General features: G+C 49.5%; 1 protein-coding gene across 1 annotated transcript in view; it reads right to left on the reverse strand.

The window, feature by feature from the left end:
- Positions 1-3808, reverse strand: part of STK32C (serine/threonine kinase 32C) — an 82368-nt gene extending 78560 nt beyond the window's left edge. The window contains exon 1 of the mRNA XM_086752532.1: positions 3509-3808. Coding sequence (XP_086608658.1) covers positions 3509-3593 — 85 coding nt within the window. The 5' untranslated portion in view covers positions 3594-3808. The remainder of the gene's footprint in view (positions 1-3508) is intronic.
- Between the last annotated feature and the right edge of the window lie 10922 nt (positions 3809-14730).

The following is a 14730-nucleotide window of genomic DNA, read 5'->3' on the forward strand; positions in this document are numbered from 1 at the left end:
ATGGCACCAAGCGTAACAGTGCCTTGTACTTCCTACTACTCGGCCCCGTTTCCCAAGTCCTAGCACCTCAGCTAAACGCTTTTAAAGATTTGGGTTGAAACATTCCCGTCGGCTTCACAATGACAGGTTTTCCCCATTTAGTATAAAAAATAAAATTAAAAAGAAAAAAGAGAGGGGTGCCAACAAAACTTGCTTGGCCATTTTGCAGAACAACAGCAGAAAATACCTTCTGCCCACGTGAAAACCAAGCCCTGCGACATCCCGGTGCCCCGTGCCCTGCCGCGAGAGCCGACGGCTCGCACCGGGCAGAGAGGCACCCGGGCTGGGCCTTCTCCGGTTCCAGGGAACAAACTCACTGACCGAGTAAGAAGCCTTTAAAAGGTTCCTATGGGTATAAATAACAAACCCTGAGAAATCCGTACAGACAAAGGCCTGTTGTTCCAGATGGAAAGCAGCACACGGTGACACTGACAAATCTACAGGCCCACCACGACTCACGGCAGCTTACTGCGGCCTCCAGCACGCCGCAACCCTGTGCGCTCAACCTTGCAGCCCTTCTGTTCTTTCACCTTATACTCTTCGTCCCACCTTTCTAATATTTCCCTTGCTTTTTTTTTTCTTCCCCTCCTCCATTCACTAGCTTTCTCTGTTCCAAAAGAGGGTGCAAGGCACCTCGCCAAAAACGAGCCGCAGGAGGCATCCCTAGGCAGCATCCCAAGCCGGACAGGCTGGGGCCCGCACCCCCCGCTGCGCATGCGGCAGCTACCAACGCGGCAGGTTTCTGCGCGAAGGGAACCGCTGAAGTGACACTCGCGAAGGAGGGAAGCCGATCTCACGTACCAGGTCTGGAAGCACACACAGAACACAGAGACACTGTCCTTTCGAAGTCAGCTTCTCGGTTAGTTGAATCCCAACTCCAGAACGCTCAGAAATATTTCAAAGGCTGTATCAGCACACATGGAACAGCAACACGTGCACGCTGCAGGCAGGCACGGTACCAAAATGGGTCAGAAAGACGCAGAAGCACTCTCCCCATCACCACAGCTCAGACGAAACGCAAAGGACCGGTTGCACGTGGCCTGCACCCAGCTTCACAGCCAAGAGAAGTTCCCTAAACCAAGGGAAAATGGGGGGCAGGGGACAACACAGCACCCAGGCGGGGAAGCGAGGAGGGAGCAGGGCAGTTGTTCCTGGGGCGCAACTCCACAGCACAGCTCCACCATCCTGTCCATGGATGGGTGACGTGCTGGCGCTGCACGAGCACCAACCTGCCCCAGGCTCCATCCCTGCCAAACCAACGGGTTCTGTCCCAGCACTAACAAAAATGATGTGAGAAAGCTGAGAGAGTTGGGAGAATATCCACAGGACAGACTCAGGAACACAAAGTCTACCCTCGGAGTCACAGACCCAGGGAGCTTAGTCCACGCATCCCACCAACGAGGATGCCGGGCAGCCACGATCCCAGCCTGCCACCACACCGAGACAGGGGCGTGACACAGAAGCTCCTCCGGTTTATCCAGGCGAGATCCAAGAGCAGGAAGCTGAGGTTGGGCAGACGCAGACTAGAGAGAAAGGACAGTTTCCAACGGTGAGGTTAACAGCGGATAACCTTCCAGGGCCGGGCGCCGTATGCCGAGAGCGAACACAGGACAGCCACCCCCAGCAGCCCCCACCACGCCCTGCCTCAGCCATGCCGGTTTGTCCTGAGGCAGTAACTCAGTAAAGTCTTGAAACCGGCCCAAGGATGTCGGGCAAGAGGACTGCAAGGGTCTTCTTGCCCCAAAAATCTGCACACTTGGAGTTTGATTTATCGGAGAGTAAATACTGGGCCTTGCGTTACTACTGCCTAGAATAAACGTTAACCTTCTGTTCACACACACCCTGTCAGAAGGAAGGGGACTAACCACGGGATTTAGACAGGCAGGCTCACTCTCGTATATCCATCACCGGGAACCACCTATGGATGAGGCCTCCCACACTAAAAAACGTATTTCACTCTAAATTGCCAGCACTAGTGATTCCTCCACATTATGTCACACACAAAACCAAAGTATGAACTGGCTTCTTTATGTAAGGAAGTTATTGGAATGTCTTAAGAGATCTCCATAGCAACCATGCCGTGCCAGTAAATACGGGTTCACCAGAACACCACTGTAATTGCTCTGAGCACACACTAACAAGCAATGATGAAAAAACAGGCAATATTAAGACAGTAATGTCCCAATAAGTCTCCTCTACTGCAAAAGTGCTGCTTGAAAATGCCTAATGAGATGTTACCAGGATTTTGTCAATGGTCATTCACTTGCAAATCTCAGTTTCCCTCTATTGGCTGTATACAGGCTCAGTTCAGAACAAAATGCTTTCTGAACTATATAGTCAAGCCTCCAATTTAAGCATTTTTACTTGGCTCGCTTGCTGTTCCCGCTGACCCACCACATCCCAGAGAAATGTATTTTCCACTTGGAGCGCAAAACCCTGGCAAAGCCCACCGGAGCTGCGCACACCCCACAGCCACATCGACACAACCTCATGCACACCGTTAGTCTAAAGGGATGGGGGTGCTAGATGGGGTTTGCAGCTCCTTCCAACAGCAATTCTGCTGTGCATCTCAGTCCCAGCGCCGCGCACCCTTGGGCAGTGAGGCGTCACTCTCACAGATGTTTTCTCTACACTGCTGTAGTAGGAGATGCAAGGGTTAACCATTCAGTGTCCCACTGAATCGCTGGTCAATACTGGGTGACACCAACTGGCCACCCTCCAGCAGAAGCTGACCTGGTCTAACGCCCCTCCGGCTGCCAGGAGCAGCACAGCCAGGCTCAGGTTTGATCACCCGTGCCGAGGGGACACCATCAGACCAGCTCACACGAACGAGAGCGTCACGACGCCGTGACAACTCAAATCAACACATGTATTTAACTCCCAGTTTATCCAGAGCAAAATTCGAGCAGATTTTGCCAGTGCTCCGCTGTCCTGGGGCCTCGCAGCCTGTCTGCCGGCCTGGTGCCTCCACCAGCGCTCCCCACCCATGGCCAGGGGACCCTCCTTCGCCAGCGCTCCCCACCCATGGCCAGGGGACCCTCCTTCACGCCTCTGCAATGCCACCCTGCATCTCCAAAGTCCAGGGCAACGGTGCTGTATTTCTGCAAAAAAAAACCACCCCCGTATTTTGGGAGGAAAATCCCGAAGCAGCATTTTCCGATGACAAGTAGTTCTCCGAAGTTTGGCGGCCAGCGGCACTCGATCTCTCCCGGTTAAAGCCAGCGATCCCCTCGCACGGACTGACACTCGGCAGCCGGCCCGGCGCCCGCCCCCCGCGATGTCCGTGCCCCGTTCCCGCGGGCCCCGCCGCCCCTCTGCCGACACACCCGCGCCGGGGCACGGCCCCGCCGCCCCCGCTCCCCCGGGCTCGCTCCGCGGGAGCCGCCGGGCCGGGCCGGGCGGAGCGGGGCTCCACAGGTGCGGGGCCGGGCGTCCCGGGGCATGGCGGGGCACCCCGGCCCGCACTCACCGTCCTCCCGCTCGTCGAAGACGGGTCTCTTGGAGGAGGAGGCGCTGGCTCCCATCCTCTTCTTCCACTTGCCCCAGTGAAACATCGGGGCGAGGCGGATGGCATGCCCTGCGCGTCGCTCCCCGCCGGCCCGGCGGCTCCCGCGGGCGGGACCAGGCGCTGCGAGCCCCCGCCGCCGCCCCCCTCACCCGCCCCGCGCCCCAGCGCCGCCCGCCCGCATGGCAGCGCCCAGCGCCGCCGCCTCCCGTCCTGCTGCCCGCGGAGGCTGCGGCAGCGCGGCGGGGCGGAGCGGGGCGCAGCTGAGCGCAGCCGAGCCCAGTGCCCGGGAGCCGGGCGGGCGCAGCGCCGGGAGGCGGGGGCGCAGCGGCGGGGCGGGGCGGGGCGGGGCGGGCGGAGCGGGCCGGGCCGGGCCGCCCCCAGCGCAGCGCCCCCGGCGGCGGCGGGAGGGCAGCGGCGCCGCCCGCAGGTGCGGCCGGGCCGGGCCGGGGCCTGGGGCTGGGCCTGGGGCTGGGCCTGGGGCTGGGCCTGGGGCTGGGCCTGGGGCTGGGCCGGGGCCGGGGCCCCTCCTCCTCCCCGCCCGCCCCGCCCCGCCCCGCCGCGGGGTGCGGAGCGGGGCCCGCCCGGCCGCGGGGAATGGCAGGGTGCCGGGACTCTCGCCGGGGCCGTGGGGCGGCGATGGCGGCGGCAGGGGCCCGAGCGGCGGGGCGCGATGGCGCCCGCTTCCCTGCCCCCGGCCCGTCCCGGGGGGCCCGGGTCTGCCCCCAGCCGCCGCCCCAGCCGGTTCGGCCATTTGTAAACTCGCTGCGAGAGGCAATGAGGTGACGGCCCAGCCCGGCACCAGCATTCCCGTCTCATTTATGAAAGCGCAGGCAACTCAGATTAGTCACTAGTGCTCGCCACTGGTTTTTAACCTTATTAACGTGAGGGCAGCTGCATTGATTTTTATTCAGCTATTGTAATAAAACAAGGACTCCATTTAAATGAGAGGGTAGCTTAGAAAATCAATGTTTTCTTGTACAGAGATTGCACAGTGTTTCAGAAGCTTCCTCACTGTGGAGATCCTCACTGCACCGGGTGTGAAGATGCTATGTGGGGAGTTTCAATACAGAGGGGACAAACAAGTCTGGGCTGGTAGTTTAGGCCTGAAGGGATGGTTCTCACTGGTCACAACAGGTGCAATACAAGAAACCAAACCAAAGTTGGAAAAATCATTAGTGCCTGAACCTTCATCTTTTCCCCAGGCAGAACGCGAGCCCTTACACAGATCCGCAGTGAAATCCCAGGTTTCTTCAGTATACGCTGAAGAACGTCACCGCTCTGTCCAGCCCCGCGGCCCATGGCAGTGCCGGGCTGGTCGCTGCCACTGCCTCCATGGCTGGCGGGGAAGCCGGGCTCGGAGGAGAGCTCAGGACCCGCAGCTGCTGGGGAGCGGCACACAGCCAGCCCCGAGGAGGAGCAGCGGCCCAGAACGCATGTCCCACCGCCTCTCAGAAACTGCATCTCCCTGCCATGCTGCCGAGTCCCTCGCTCAACTGGGTGAAGCCTCCAAGACTTGCTTCAGGGCTTTTAAACAGACCATAACTCAGGTGCTTCGTTTTCCCAGAAGCATGTCCAGAACATCTCTATTTTCTCCATAAACTACTGGGCCTGCGATTTCACTTTCAAGTAACACGGAGAAAAGCGTGGCCGACAGCCACTATTGCAAGCAGTTTGCCAACACAGGAACAGCAGAGCATGCAACTGCTCCATTCTCTGCAGGAACTGTTAACATACACGGGGAATGAGCTCTGACGAGGAGCCTTATGCTGCATTTTTGTTCTGTGCAGCACTACGTAATGGAAAAGCCGCATTGCCTAAATAATCACTGCTTGTGCCTCACCAGCTCTAGAGAGCTCCGGCTCTTCTGTCGGTGATAAAACTTGGGATTGCTGCAGAGCTCCTCAGCAAAAGAATCCACCCCACATCACTGGAGGCTGTGCAGAATGCTGAGCTGTAACGTGCTCATGACGCCGGTTTTCATGGCTTGTGGAACTGCAGCGTCTCATGGAATGCCTAATTAACTGCGTTTCTCAGAAATAACTTCCAGTGTCCACAGACCACACCAGAGATGTCGAGGCGAGTGACACCTCTTCAGCCGTTAGATTGTATCTGTTACACCATCAGTAAGTACTTCCGTAATTTCTGGGATGCTGCTTCCTAACTTTTAATTTAACATTTATGCTATTTTCTTTCATAGCATGTTTTGAAATGGATATGTTAGTTATTGTACTCTTTACAGAAAATCTGCTCGGAGTTAGTCATTATTTAAAAGAGCCTGAAAGTTGTAAAAGGATTACAATTGAAGGGTGTAATTTAAGAACAGTTTTCCAAAGGCAAAGAATAGTTCTTAAAGACTATTTCTCTGAGAAATCAGAAAGAATCCCCCTCAAACAAAAAGATAGAACACTTTTATACAAGACAGTAATTTTTGCTTTGTTTAGGGATAGGTTTGTTTTTAAATATACTGCAAATCTCTGAGCTATCATCTTTCACGCCTTCCTTTCTCTTTCCTTTACATTCTGCAGGAAAAGTACGAACGATGCCGTCGAACGGCTTCAGCCTGTCTGCCACTCAGTTGTCATTTCTCCCTCATTCTCCACTAATGTTTGAACAATCAAATCCATAGCACAGAACCACAGTCTTTTTCCAAGAGGTTTGCAAGATGTAGCGAAGGTAAAAAGAGTGGGAAATAAGGATGGTGCTAATACCTAAGGTCCGGATACCAGAGGAGGGTCTCAGCGCCACGTTTCTTGATTCCTTTACCTGCTAAATGCTTGAGCACTGCTGACCAAGTGCTGCTCAAAATTCTTGACAGTAATACAGGCTAATTAAAACTAAGTCCTCTAGTTAGGTTAAACCTAGCTAGGACTAGGTTTACTCCTACTTTCTAGGAAATCAACCATAGGCATACACCTATGTACACATGACCTAACAAACCCCCAAAAAATTATCATCTTGCTCTCATCCTCGTGATGAGGCCTGACTGTTGCATAGCCAAGACAACCAGAATTGTAGTTTTGTTTCTAGGGGTTGGGCTAGATGACCTTTAAAGGTCCCTTCCAACCCTAACTATCCTATGATTCTGCCAGGTATCTAAACCCATCCATAATTACGGAGGCTTTTCTCTGCTCACAGAGAAGCAGCAGGAGCTGCCCTGGTGTTACTCAGCACCACAGCCACAGACTTCTCCTTGGGGTTCTACGGGAAGAAGGTGCCGAGTTTGAAATCTAAACCCCATTTCAATCTAAATTATAGTACTGAAATTGTCAGGGAGAACGTTACCTTGAATAGAAAACTGTGTGAGGTTTATATTGAATTTAGTCGGACAGTTCTTGTCAGGTGTAAATTCATCTGATTTTTGCCCTCTGCTTTGATTTGGGAGAGGATAGTCTTACTTTAAATACCAAACCTGGTGGAGACTGCTGTGCTATGCTGGTGCCTTTTGAACAAAGAGAAATAAGAGAAGGAGTTCAGACAAATTCCTCCAGCCTTCTGTGGCACGGCAAAGAATTTGGGCCACTAACAACACTATTTGGCTATATTTTGCCCTCGGAAATGATGTTTTGATTATCTAAATTGTTCATGATGTTCCAGTTTGAAAAACAGGTTTTTTTGCTTGTGATCCTGAGCCATATCTGACAACATCTGAATGATGAAAAGGAGAATGTGTTGGAGGGGAAATGAGAGACATATGGACATTGACTTTGGAGAGTGCGTGGAAGGAAAAGGGGAGAAAAACAACAGACATTGAACATGGTGTTTGTTATACAGGCTCTCAATCATGCAGCGGTGGTCTTGCCTTTGGGCAAAACTGCCACAGCTGCTCGCTTCATTAGGAAAAGTGAAATTTGTATTTAATTTGCAAATATTTAAGAAAAACAGGGTTACATAAGCTTTTCCACTTTCAATATGTTAACACCATTGCAAATAAATTCCAGTTTACTTAGAATTCTAACTCTCCGTCTACTCTTGAGTAACTCAGGTGGAGCTCAGTTGTTGTCTCCTCCTCTGTACCAACAGAAATTGAGAGAAGGATGAAATGCTCACAATCTCAAATCAGTTTGTCAGCCAGAGAATGCTGGGTTACCATTGCCTGTGCACAGACATTTACAATGGTGCAAAATTAGTGTCAAAAATACTAGACGTAGCCCTCCTGTTCCCTCTCAGACAATGGTATTTGCTCTTACCCACAGTGCAAGTGTGCTGGAGGTTCAAGCAGACAGGCCTGTGTTCTGAATCAGAATCATACTCGTTTCTGTTCCTAAAACTTGAAAACAAGGTTCCCTTTCTGTTCAGTGGGCACTCACGTCTGATACCTCTATTCAAAACCGGCGTAGTAACGTGCAGTGAAAGGTCGATCCCCTCAGTGAACAACTGCACGTCAAGAACATCAAAAACGCAGCTTACCCCCACAGTGACACAACTGCAGCCATCTCATGGAAAAGTCCATCCAGTAATTCATACCAATGCTGCAGGAGAAAAAAGTAAGATACATAAACTGCTCTACAGTGGTCCAGCATAGGAAAGAGAAATGGAAAGAAAATTCTGCCTTCTTACATATCTGGGTCTCCAGGGAAACAGAGATTCACTTTGTTTTTGAAATTATGAAGATTAATTAAAAGCTGACTTTTACGACAATTTATCCTTCAAGACATTTTTGGATGTCACTCTAACTGCACCTCTAAGGGGGAAATGTCCAAGCTGGGTGACCAAAGAGGTTATGAGGAGCAGACTGTTCTTGAAACCACTAAGAATTCGTTAATCCTTTTAAAATTTTTTTCCTCTTCCATTTTCCATTTTTCTTTTTGTATTTTATATTTTGTTAACAGTTAGGCATTTTACTAGTGAAAGTCTTGGGGATACTATATGTATGTCTGTTTGCCCTGGAAAGTGTTAATATACAATAGCTCTGATGATTTTCTTAAATCAGAAAAGAAAAGCCGCAAGAAGGCTCTCTTCTTTCTGGGGAAAGCAGGAGAAAAGCTCAGGCAAACCAGAGCTGTTGTGGTCAGAGGTGTGCGCAAGTCCCTCTAGGCCACCATCCTGCCCCATGAACTGCCAGGTACTGCAGGGAGGGGATGGCACAGCACCTGCACAGCAGGCAGAGATACAATCTGCACTCCAAACTGGGCGTCATCCCAGCCTCTTGCCGTGAAAATGGATTCCAGCCTGAGGCACATCCATATATACTGCACTTCAAGGGACATGAGGTGGAAAATGAGCTCATCAAAGCACATGTGGCTACTGACCAGACTGTAGACGGGCTGCTACGAACTAGCCCTACTGCAGCCTCGGAAAGAGGAGGCTCGCAGGACTGTGTTTCACCTGGGCAGAAGCAGAGACTTGCAAAAGGCAAGGGGAGACTTGCAAAAGGCAGAGCGATCACTCCTATGTTTGTAAGAGTTTATCTTCTCCCATCTGTGTTTACTTTTGCATATTCTCTCTTTTCTCACTGATTCCAAGAGACTGGAGTTTTCCATTCCACCAGCCATGAAATCATCTCTAACTTTACGGAATTACCTACGCTGAACCAAACTCGTCAGGTTTTTGGATCATCAGTACCACCTATGTTGTGTCTCATCAAAATCTCACTGACATTCAATGGGGAAAGCCAACCTGCATTTAACCGGGAGACATGATACCTGCTCTAATCTAGGACAGGCCAAATAAATTCTGTATTAAAATCCAGTATTATTCTTTTAATCAAAGAATTCGTATCAGGAATTATTTCATCTAGGTGTTCTCAAATGCCTCAGTTCTGCAAGTGAATGAGTATCCTTCGAGGAAGGAATGATCATTCTGACTTGCAGGCATTGTGAGCTGTATATTTTATATTGTGTCAAAATAGTATGAGGGAATCAGAAAATAATAGTTTTATTTTTGTTTCTTAATTTGACAGTTCAATTAAGCAGTATGGATCCTGCAATTTACCTCTTTATGTGATCCTCTACTGGTAGCTATTACTTACGGCTCCCTTTCCGGTTGGTCTTTTTACTGGTTGGTTACTGCAGGGAATGGTGATCATTTTCATCTTTCGTCGGTGGAAGTCAGGATCAAGTCCCCTTGTATCAGTATCCAGTTATCCTGAATAAAACCAGTATAAATAAAAATAGAACCACTTGAAGTAGCATGACATTCTGTGTGGTTATCTGTTCTCAGTGAGCTGATGAAAATAAAAATGCTTCCAATTATCATAAAACTGCAAAGGAGGCAAATGTTGTAAGATGCTCCTAATTTATGCATCGGAACAAGGGGGGCAATATACCGTGACATTACATTTCTATTAAAAGCCCTTTACTGAATATAATGGCTATAATTGCAACATGTTTAAGATGATGAAAGGAATATTACTGTGATTCTTAAAATTCACACTTCTTCATCAAGAAGAAAGCCTACGGAGAAAAGCCAATGTTTATTTTTAAAAGTTCCTCTAAAAAAACACATAATTATTTCAATAAACATTACATAAGGGGGAATTTCGCACAGTTTGCTGCCGTTAGTGTTGCTGTAAATAATGCCAATTCTATTTTTAAAGATGCTAAGAGTAATCACGCTGATCCAGCTGTTCCAAAGTCTTTTAGCACCACCAGAGTTAACTAATAACGTTCTCTGATGAGGATCACCTGCAGAGGCCCACAGTAAACAGGAACAGGCAGAGCAGCTGTCACACAGCCTTAAAGCTAAAACCTCGTCCAGACTGGTGGAAAAAGGGTCGTGCCTCTGTTGGAGGGCTCCTGCTGATTCCATGGGCCTGGCTGGGGTGCAGAGGGGTTACCTGCTCAAACCGCTGTGACCAGCAGGTGCTGGAACGCCCAGGGCCGTGACAGTGCCTCCATCCCTCCCTGCCAAGCCGCTTCCTTTAAAGCTGTTGGGGTAAGTGCGGGCTAGTTCAGTTGCTGGTTTTGGTTTAGCCTTGTACAGTGTTAAGCCTTTTACATCCTGCTCAGTTTTCTGTATACCATAATGCTTTCTCTTGATTAATGCTGTGAAAGAGTGATTTTTATTTCTGGTACTACTTGAGCAATTCAGCCTCTTAAATTTTTTATTATTTCTGCCTCCTTTCATTTTCTTGTGTTTCCTTTCATTTGTGTGTCTGTTTGCTTTTCTGCTTATGTTAGCTATTTATTTAGGCTAACCAAATGTTTTGCTAAGAAATTAAGAACATATGTTGCTATATTTTAATAAGACTCATTCTTAGAAGTCGCTCATCTAGTTCTTTCACTTATGGGAGTAACAAAAAAACTATATAAAGCTACAGAGAGTAGTTTTATATAGAAAGCGATTACTTTTATTGCATTATTCAATGTCTCTTACTTCAGAAAGATGAGAAAAAAACTTTTGCTTCTTAGCTTATCTGAAGTCCAATGCAAGTAAAATCTGCGTAACACAGGTGCCTGCCAGGCTGAACAAGGAGCTGGGCAGCAAAGCTCAACGCTTCTCTCTGAAGTCTGGTTATCACTTGCAACTCTACAAGATGATGCAGAGTCCTTAAAGTCCAGAACCAAACAGTTCCTCTGCATGAGGGTCTCCAGCAGCACTCTTTCTGTCACCCCCATCGGTCTCCGACACTGCAGAGAAATGTCAGTGGTATCGATGTACGCAACAGGCAGTAGTGACAGAGCCCTGCTCAGACCTGCTTTGCTTCACGGTGCCCCGGGGAAGCTCTAACACACCTGAAGAGGAGCCCACTCAGGCCATCGCCGAGTCGTAGGAGAAAACTGGCTGCTGTGCTTCAGTGCCTGGGTAATGCATGATGATGTGCCGGGGCAGCTCCCCTCTGTTCCACGGGTACTGGTGCATTTGGCGTGCAGCAGCTTTGAAACCAGGACGAGGGAGGAAGGAGGGCTGCGGTTCAGTGTCCACCCCAGAATATTTGATTCTGAGCCCTCTGTATGAAGACTGAACAGCTTAGGTCCTGACAAGAGATCAGTGCCCAAGCTTGGTCTTCTCAGAGACTGGCATCCTTTAAAAGAAGGAAAAAGGTCTTGTGATTCAATCAAATGAAACACATGGCGCTTTCTTGTCCAGCGAAACAGCTGAGTCCAAAAGTAGAGACCTATGCATCTTTGGAGATAATCTGGCAATTGCTTTGGTCCATCATAAACTATGTTAGTGTCACTGCAGCTGAAGGATTACAAACCACACCCTAACACCTATGGGAAAATTCTTTCAGTGTCCAAACTGGTTCTCCCTTTGTCAAAAGGTACAAACGCAGGTCTTCAGCGATCCCATCCGAGCTCTTGACCGCCACTGTTCCCCCGTGTTCTGACACCACTTCCCTGTGCAGTGCAACGGCTAGGATGAGTGTTTCAGATGGAGAGCTGACTGCAGTTCAGAGTGCTGGATCAAAGTCCCCCAGGTCTGGGCAAGGCTGTTACTGCAGCCTGCTCTTGGGATATTCCTCTCTGCACAGCAGTTGCATAGTTTTCTCTTTGTACAGTCAGTCCCTGGATGGATTTTGCTTCTAGGAGGGAACTCCCAATACAAAAAGCCAAAACTCTCAGTCATCCCCCAAGATTAGAAATAATCTATACCGAATATTTCTCGTTTGCCATCTCACGTGCAAACTTTAAGGATGTTTTTGTTACTGTGATTGTATTTGTAAAGGAGTTCTTGAGGTATTGAAACTGGACGGCCCAAAGAGCTGAGAGTCTGGAGACTCGGGTGGGTAAGCCTTTAACGTAAAACCCAGAAACAGCTCAGCAACCTGAAAATGCAGGGACCAACCTGGCAGACATTTGTGCAGCCAGATACGCGTACTGCCTGTTGCTTTGCGACTGAAGCTTGTAACTCTGGCTTGCTGCAAGTAAAATGAACCTATCAAGGGATATATATTGATTGACATCTGATCTGTTATTTCTTTTTGCCTTCTCATTAGAGTAAAGTTTTCCTAGATCCTGTTAAAGAAATGGTATTCTGTTACTGTGCTGATGCTGTACAGAGAACTCAAGTGAGGAGGCTGAACTGGTCAACTAGACTGGAAAAGGGAACACTGAAAGTCCTGGCTTAAGATGATTTACCCAAGTTGGCTATCTTTCCAGATTCACTTTCTCTCCCTGAAATGCCCATGAAAATGTTTCTCCATTCCTATGTGTTATAGAATTCTAAACAGAATGCTGAGATGAAAACTACGTGAAATTATCACCGCTTTAATTAACAGAATGATGTCATTGGTTTCAATCCCAATGTTTTTCTTATGTCATCTTAAATACAATTATCCTAAAATATTTTTGGTTTTGCATAATCAAATGCAAAGCAATACTTCTTTCAGTACAGCTTTGCCATTGATCCATTTTTAATTTTCATAAATTTGGCCCTCTGGTTTATAAATATTGCTTGTAATTAGGATTTAATCACTCAGGTAGCCTCAAAGAAAATCTGTTCCAGGAAAAGCATAATAAAATTACCCACTTTTTCTTAAAATCAGGGCAGTAGATTACAGTAGAATCTGTATTTTCAGAGCGGAGAAGGATTCAAGCTGAGGAATAGGTGCTTTGTCTCATTCAGCCCAGGTAGTGGTGTACTTTGTAGAAGCTTGTGCCCCTGTAACAAAACAAATGCGAAGATTCAGGCCTACTTAGTTATCCATTTAAGCCAACTGTTCCCAGGAAAACAGCAGTATTGTAGGTCATTGCAGGACAACAGTTTTTTTTTTTTTTCTTTCAGAATTCAGAGATTTCCTATAAAATGGAAGTTTTCAAGGTTTAACATGCTCTGCTACATAACAGGCTCCTGTCTGGATAGCCTTTAGAGGTCAGAAGTTCCTAAACGAGGGGATTGTTCAAGTGAGCCAAGGTAAGACAATTCTAAATTTACTGGAATCAAAGCTTTGCACTAATGCAGTATCTCTGGCAGTTGGAGACATTCCAGTCTCCAGCTGTACTTGCCTCAAAAGACACAGTATATGCGCGGGATCTAACAAGCAGTTTATTCGTTTGCCTCAAAATATGATTGCGAAGGCTGTGTATTTTGCCATGTGATAGTATCTCACTAACTGTAAGAACTGTCCTACAGAATGCAATATACATTTGAGGTCACAGACTATAATGAAATGTGCCAGGTTCTTCTCTACAAATTAAAAAAAAAAAAGCTTCTGTAAGGAAATAGCTTCTAAAGGAATCCCATTAAAATAGCTTTGTTTTCTCATTTAGTTTAATAAGCCACCATAAAAGTCAGAATAAAAAATTACCTAAACTCTGAAATTAATTTCCTGTACTTTAAACCCTCCTAGTGCTACTGATCACACTTGGTCAGGTCACTGGGAACGTAATTATCTGGATTTGTAAGATTAAGTACTCTTCATGTCCCAGTAATGGATTTGTACCATCATGCTAATTATGAACCTGTCTTACGTCGGAGCAGCGCAGCCCCTGGCTAAGCCTTGCGTGGCTCACCCCGCTGTGCAGAGGCTCTGCAGGGACACCACGGCCTCAGCAGCTGCCTCAGCAGGAAGGCTTTCCAGGGCGCGGGGGCTCCTTCCATGGCTCGTGTTTCTGCTCTGGGTGGGATGCGTCCACACTGTGACTTCCCCAGAGAGGGAAACCTGCAAACAAAACTGTGTCATTGGGGCATGGTGGGCATGGGCCCTGCCAAACAAATTAGTAATAATGGGAAACAGAGGGGAAAACATTGTAAAAGCCGTCTGAGAGAGAAGTGAGGGCAGGCTGTGAGGCTGAGCCAGGCACCTGCTCGCAGAGGGGAGATGGACGCCAGCACCCAGCCCAGCCGAGGACACACAGGGGTGCGAGGGGGCAGGGGCCTTGGGCAGACGCTTGAAGAAAACGGGTATTTCAGTTCAGTCACTGAGCAATGACCCAGGGTGTGTTAGTTATTTGGGCTGGGGACGCCTTGCCGCCCTTGCACGTACCGTGGGGCTCTCCCCTCAACGGCAGGTGGGCCGCCGCCATGCTCGCAGGCCGCGGGTGCGCCCTCCCCGCCCGGCCGCTGTCCCGGACACCGGCCGGCTGGGGCCACCCTCAGCTGGGCGCGGCAGCTCGCCCGTACCCCGCGCTGGGAGCGGCGGCCGACCCTGCCGGGGCGGGGGAAGGCGAAGCGGGGCGCGGGCGGCCGCCTGCCCGTTGCCGCGGAGACGCGGGCCCGGCGAGGCAGCGGCCGAGCGGCGCCTCCAACCGCCAGCACCGGCGGGGCCCTGCTGCGGGCGGGCGGGCGGCGGTGGGGAGCCC

The sequence above is a fragment of the Chlamydotis macqueenii genome, chromosome 7 (assembly GCF_036417535.1).
Source record: "Chlamydotis macqueenii isolate bChlMac1 chromosome 7, bChlMac1.mat, whole genome shotgun sequence".
Taxonomy (NCBI): Eukaryota; Metazoa; Chordata; class Aves; order Otidiformes; family Otididae; genus Chlamydotis; species Chlamydotis macqueenii.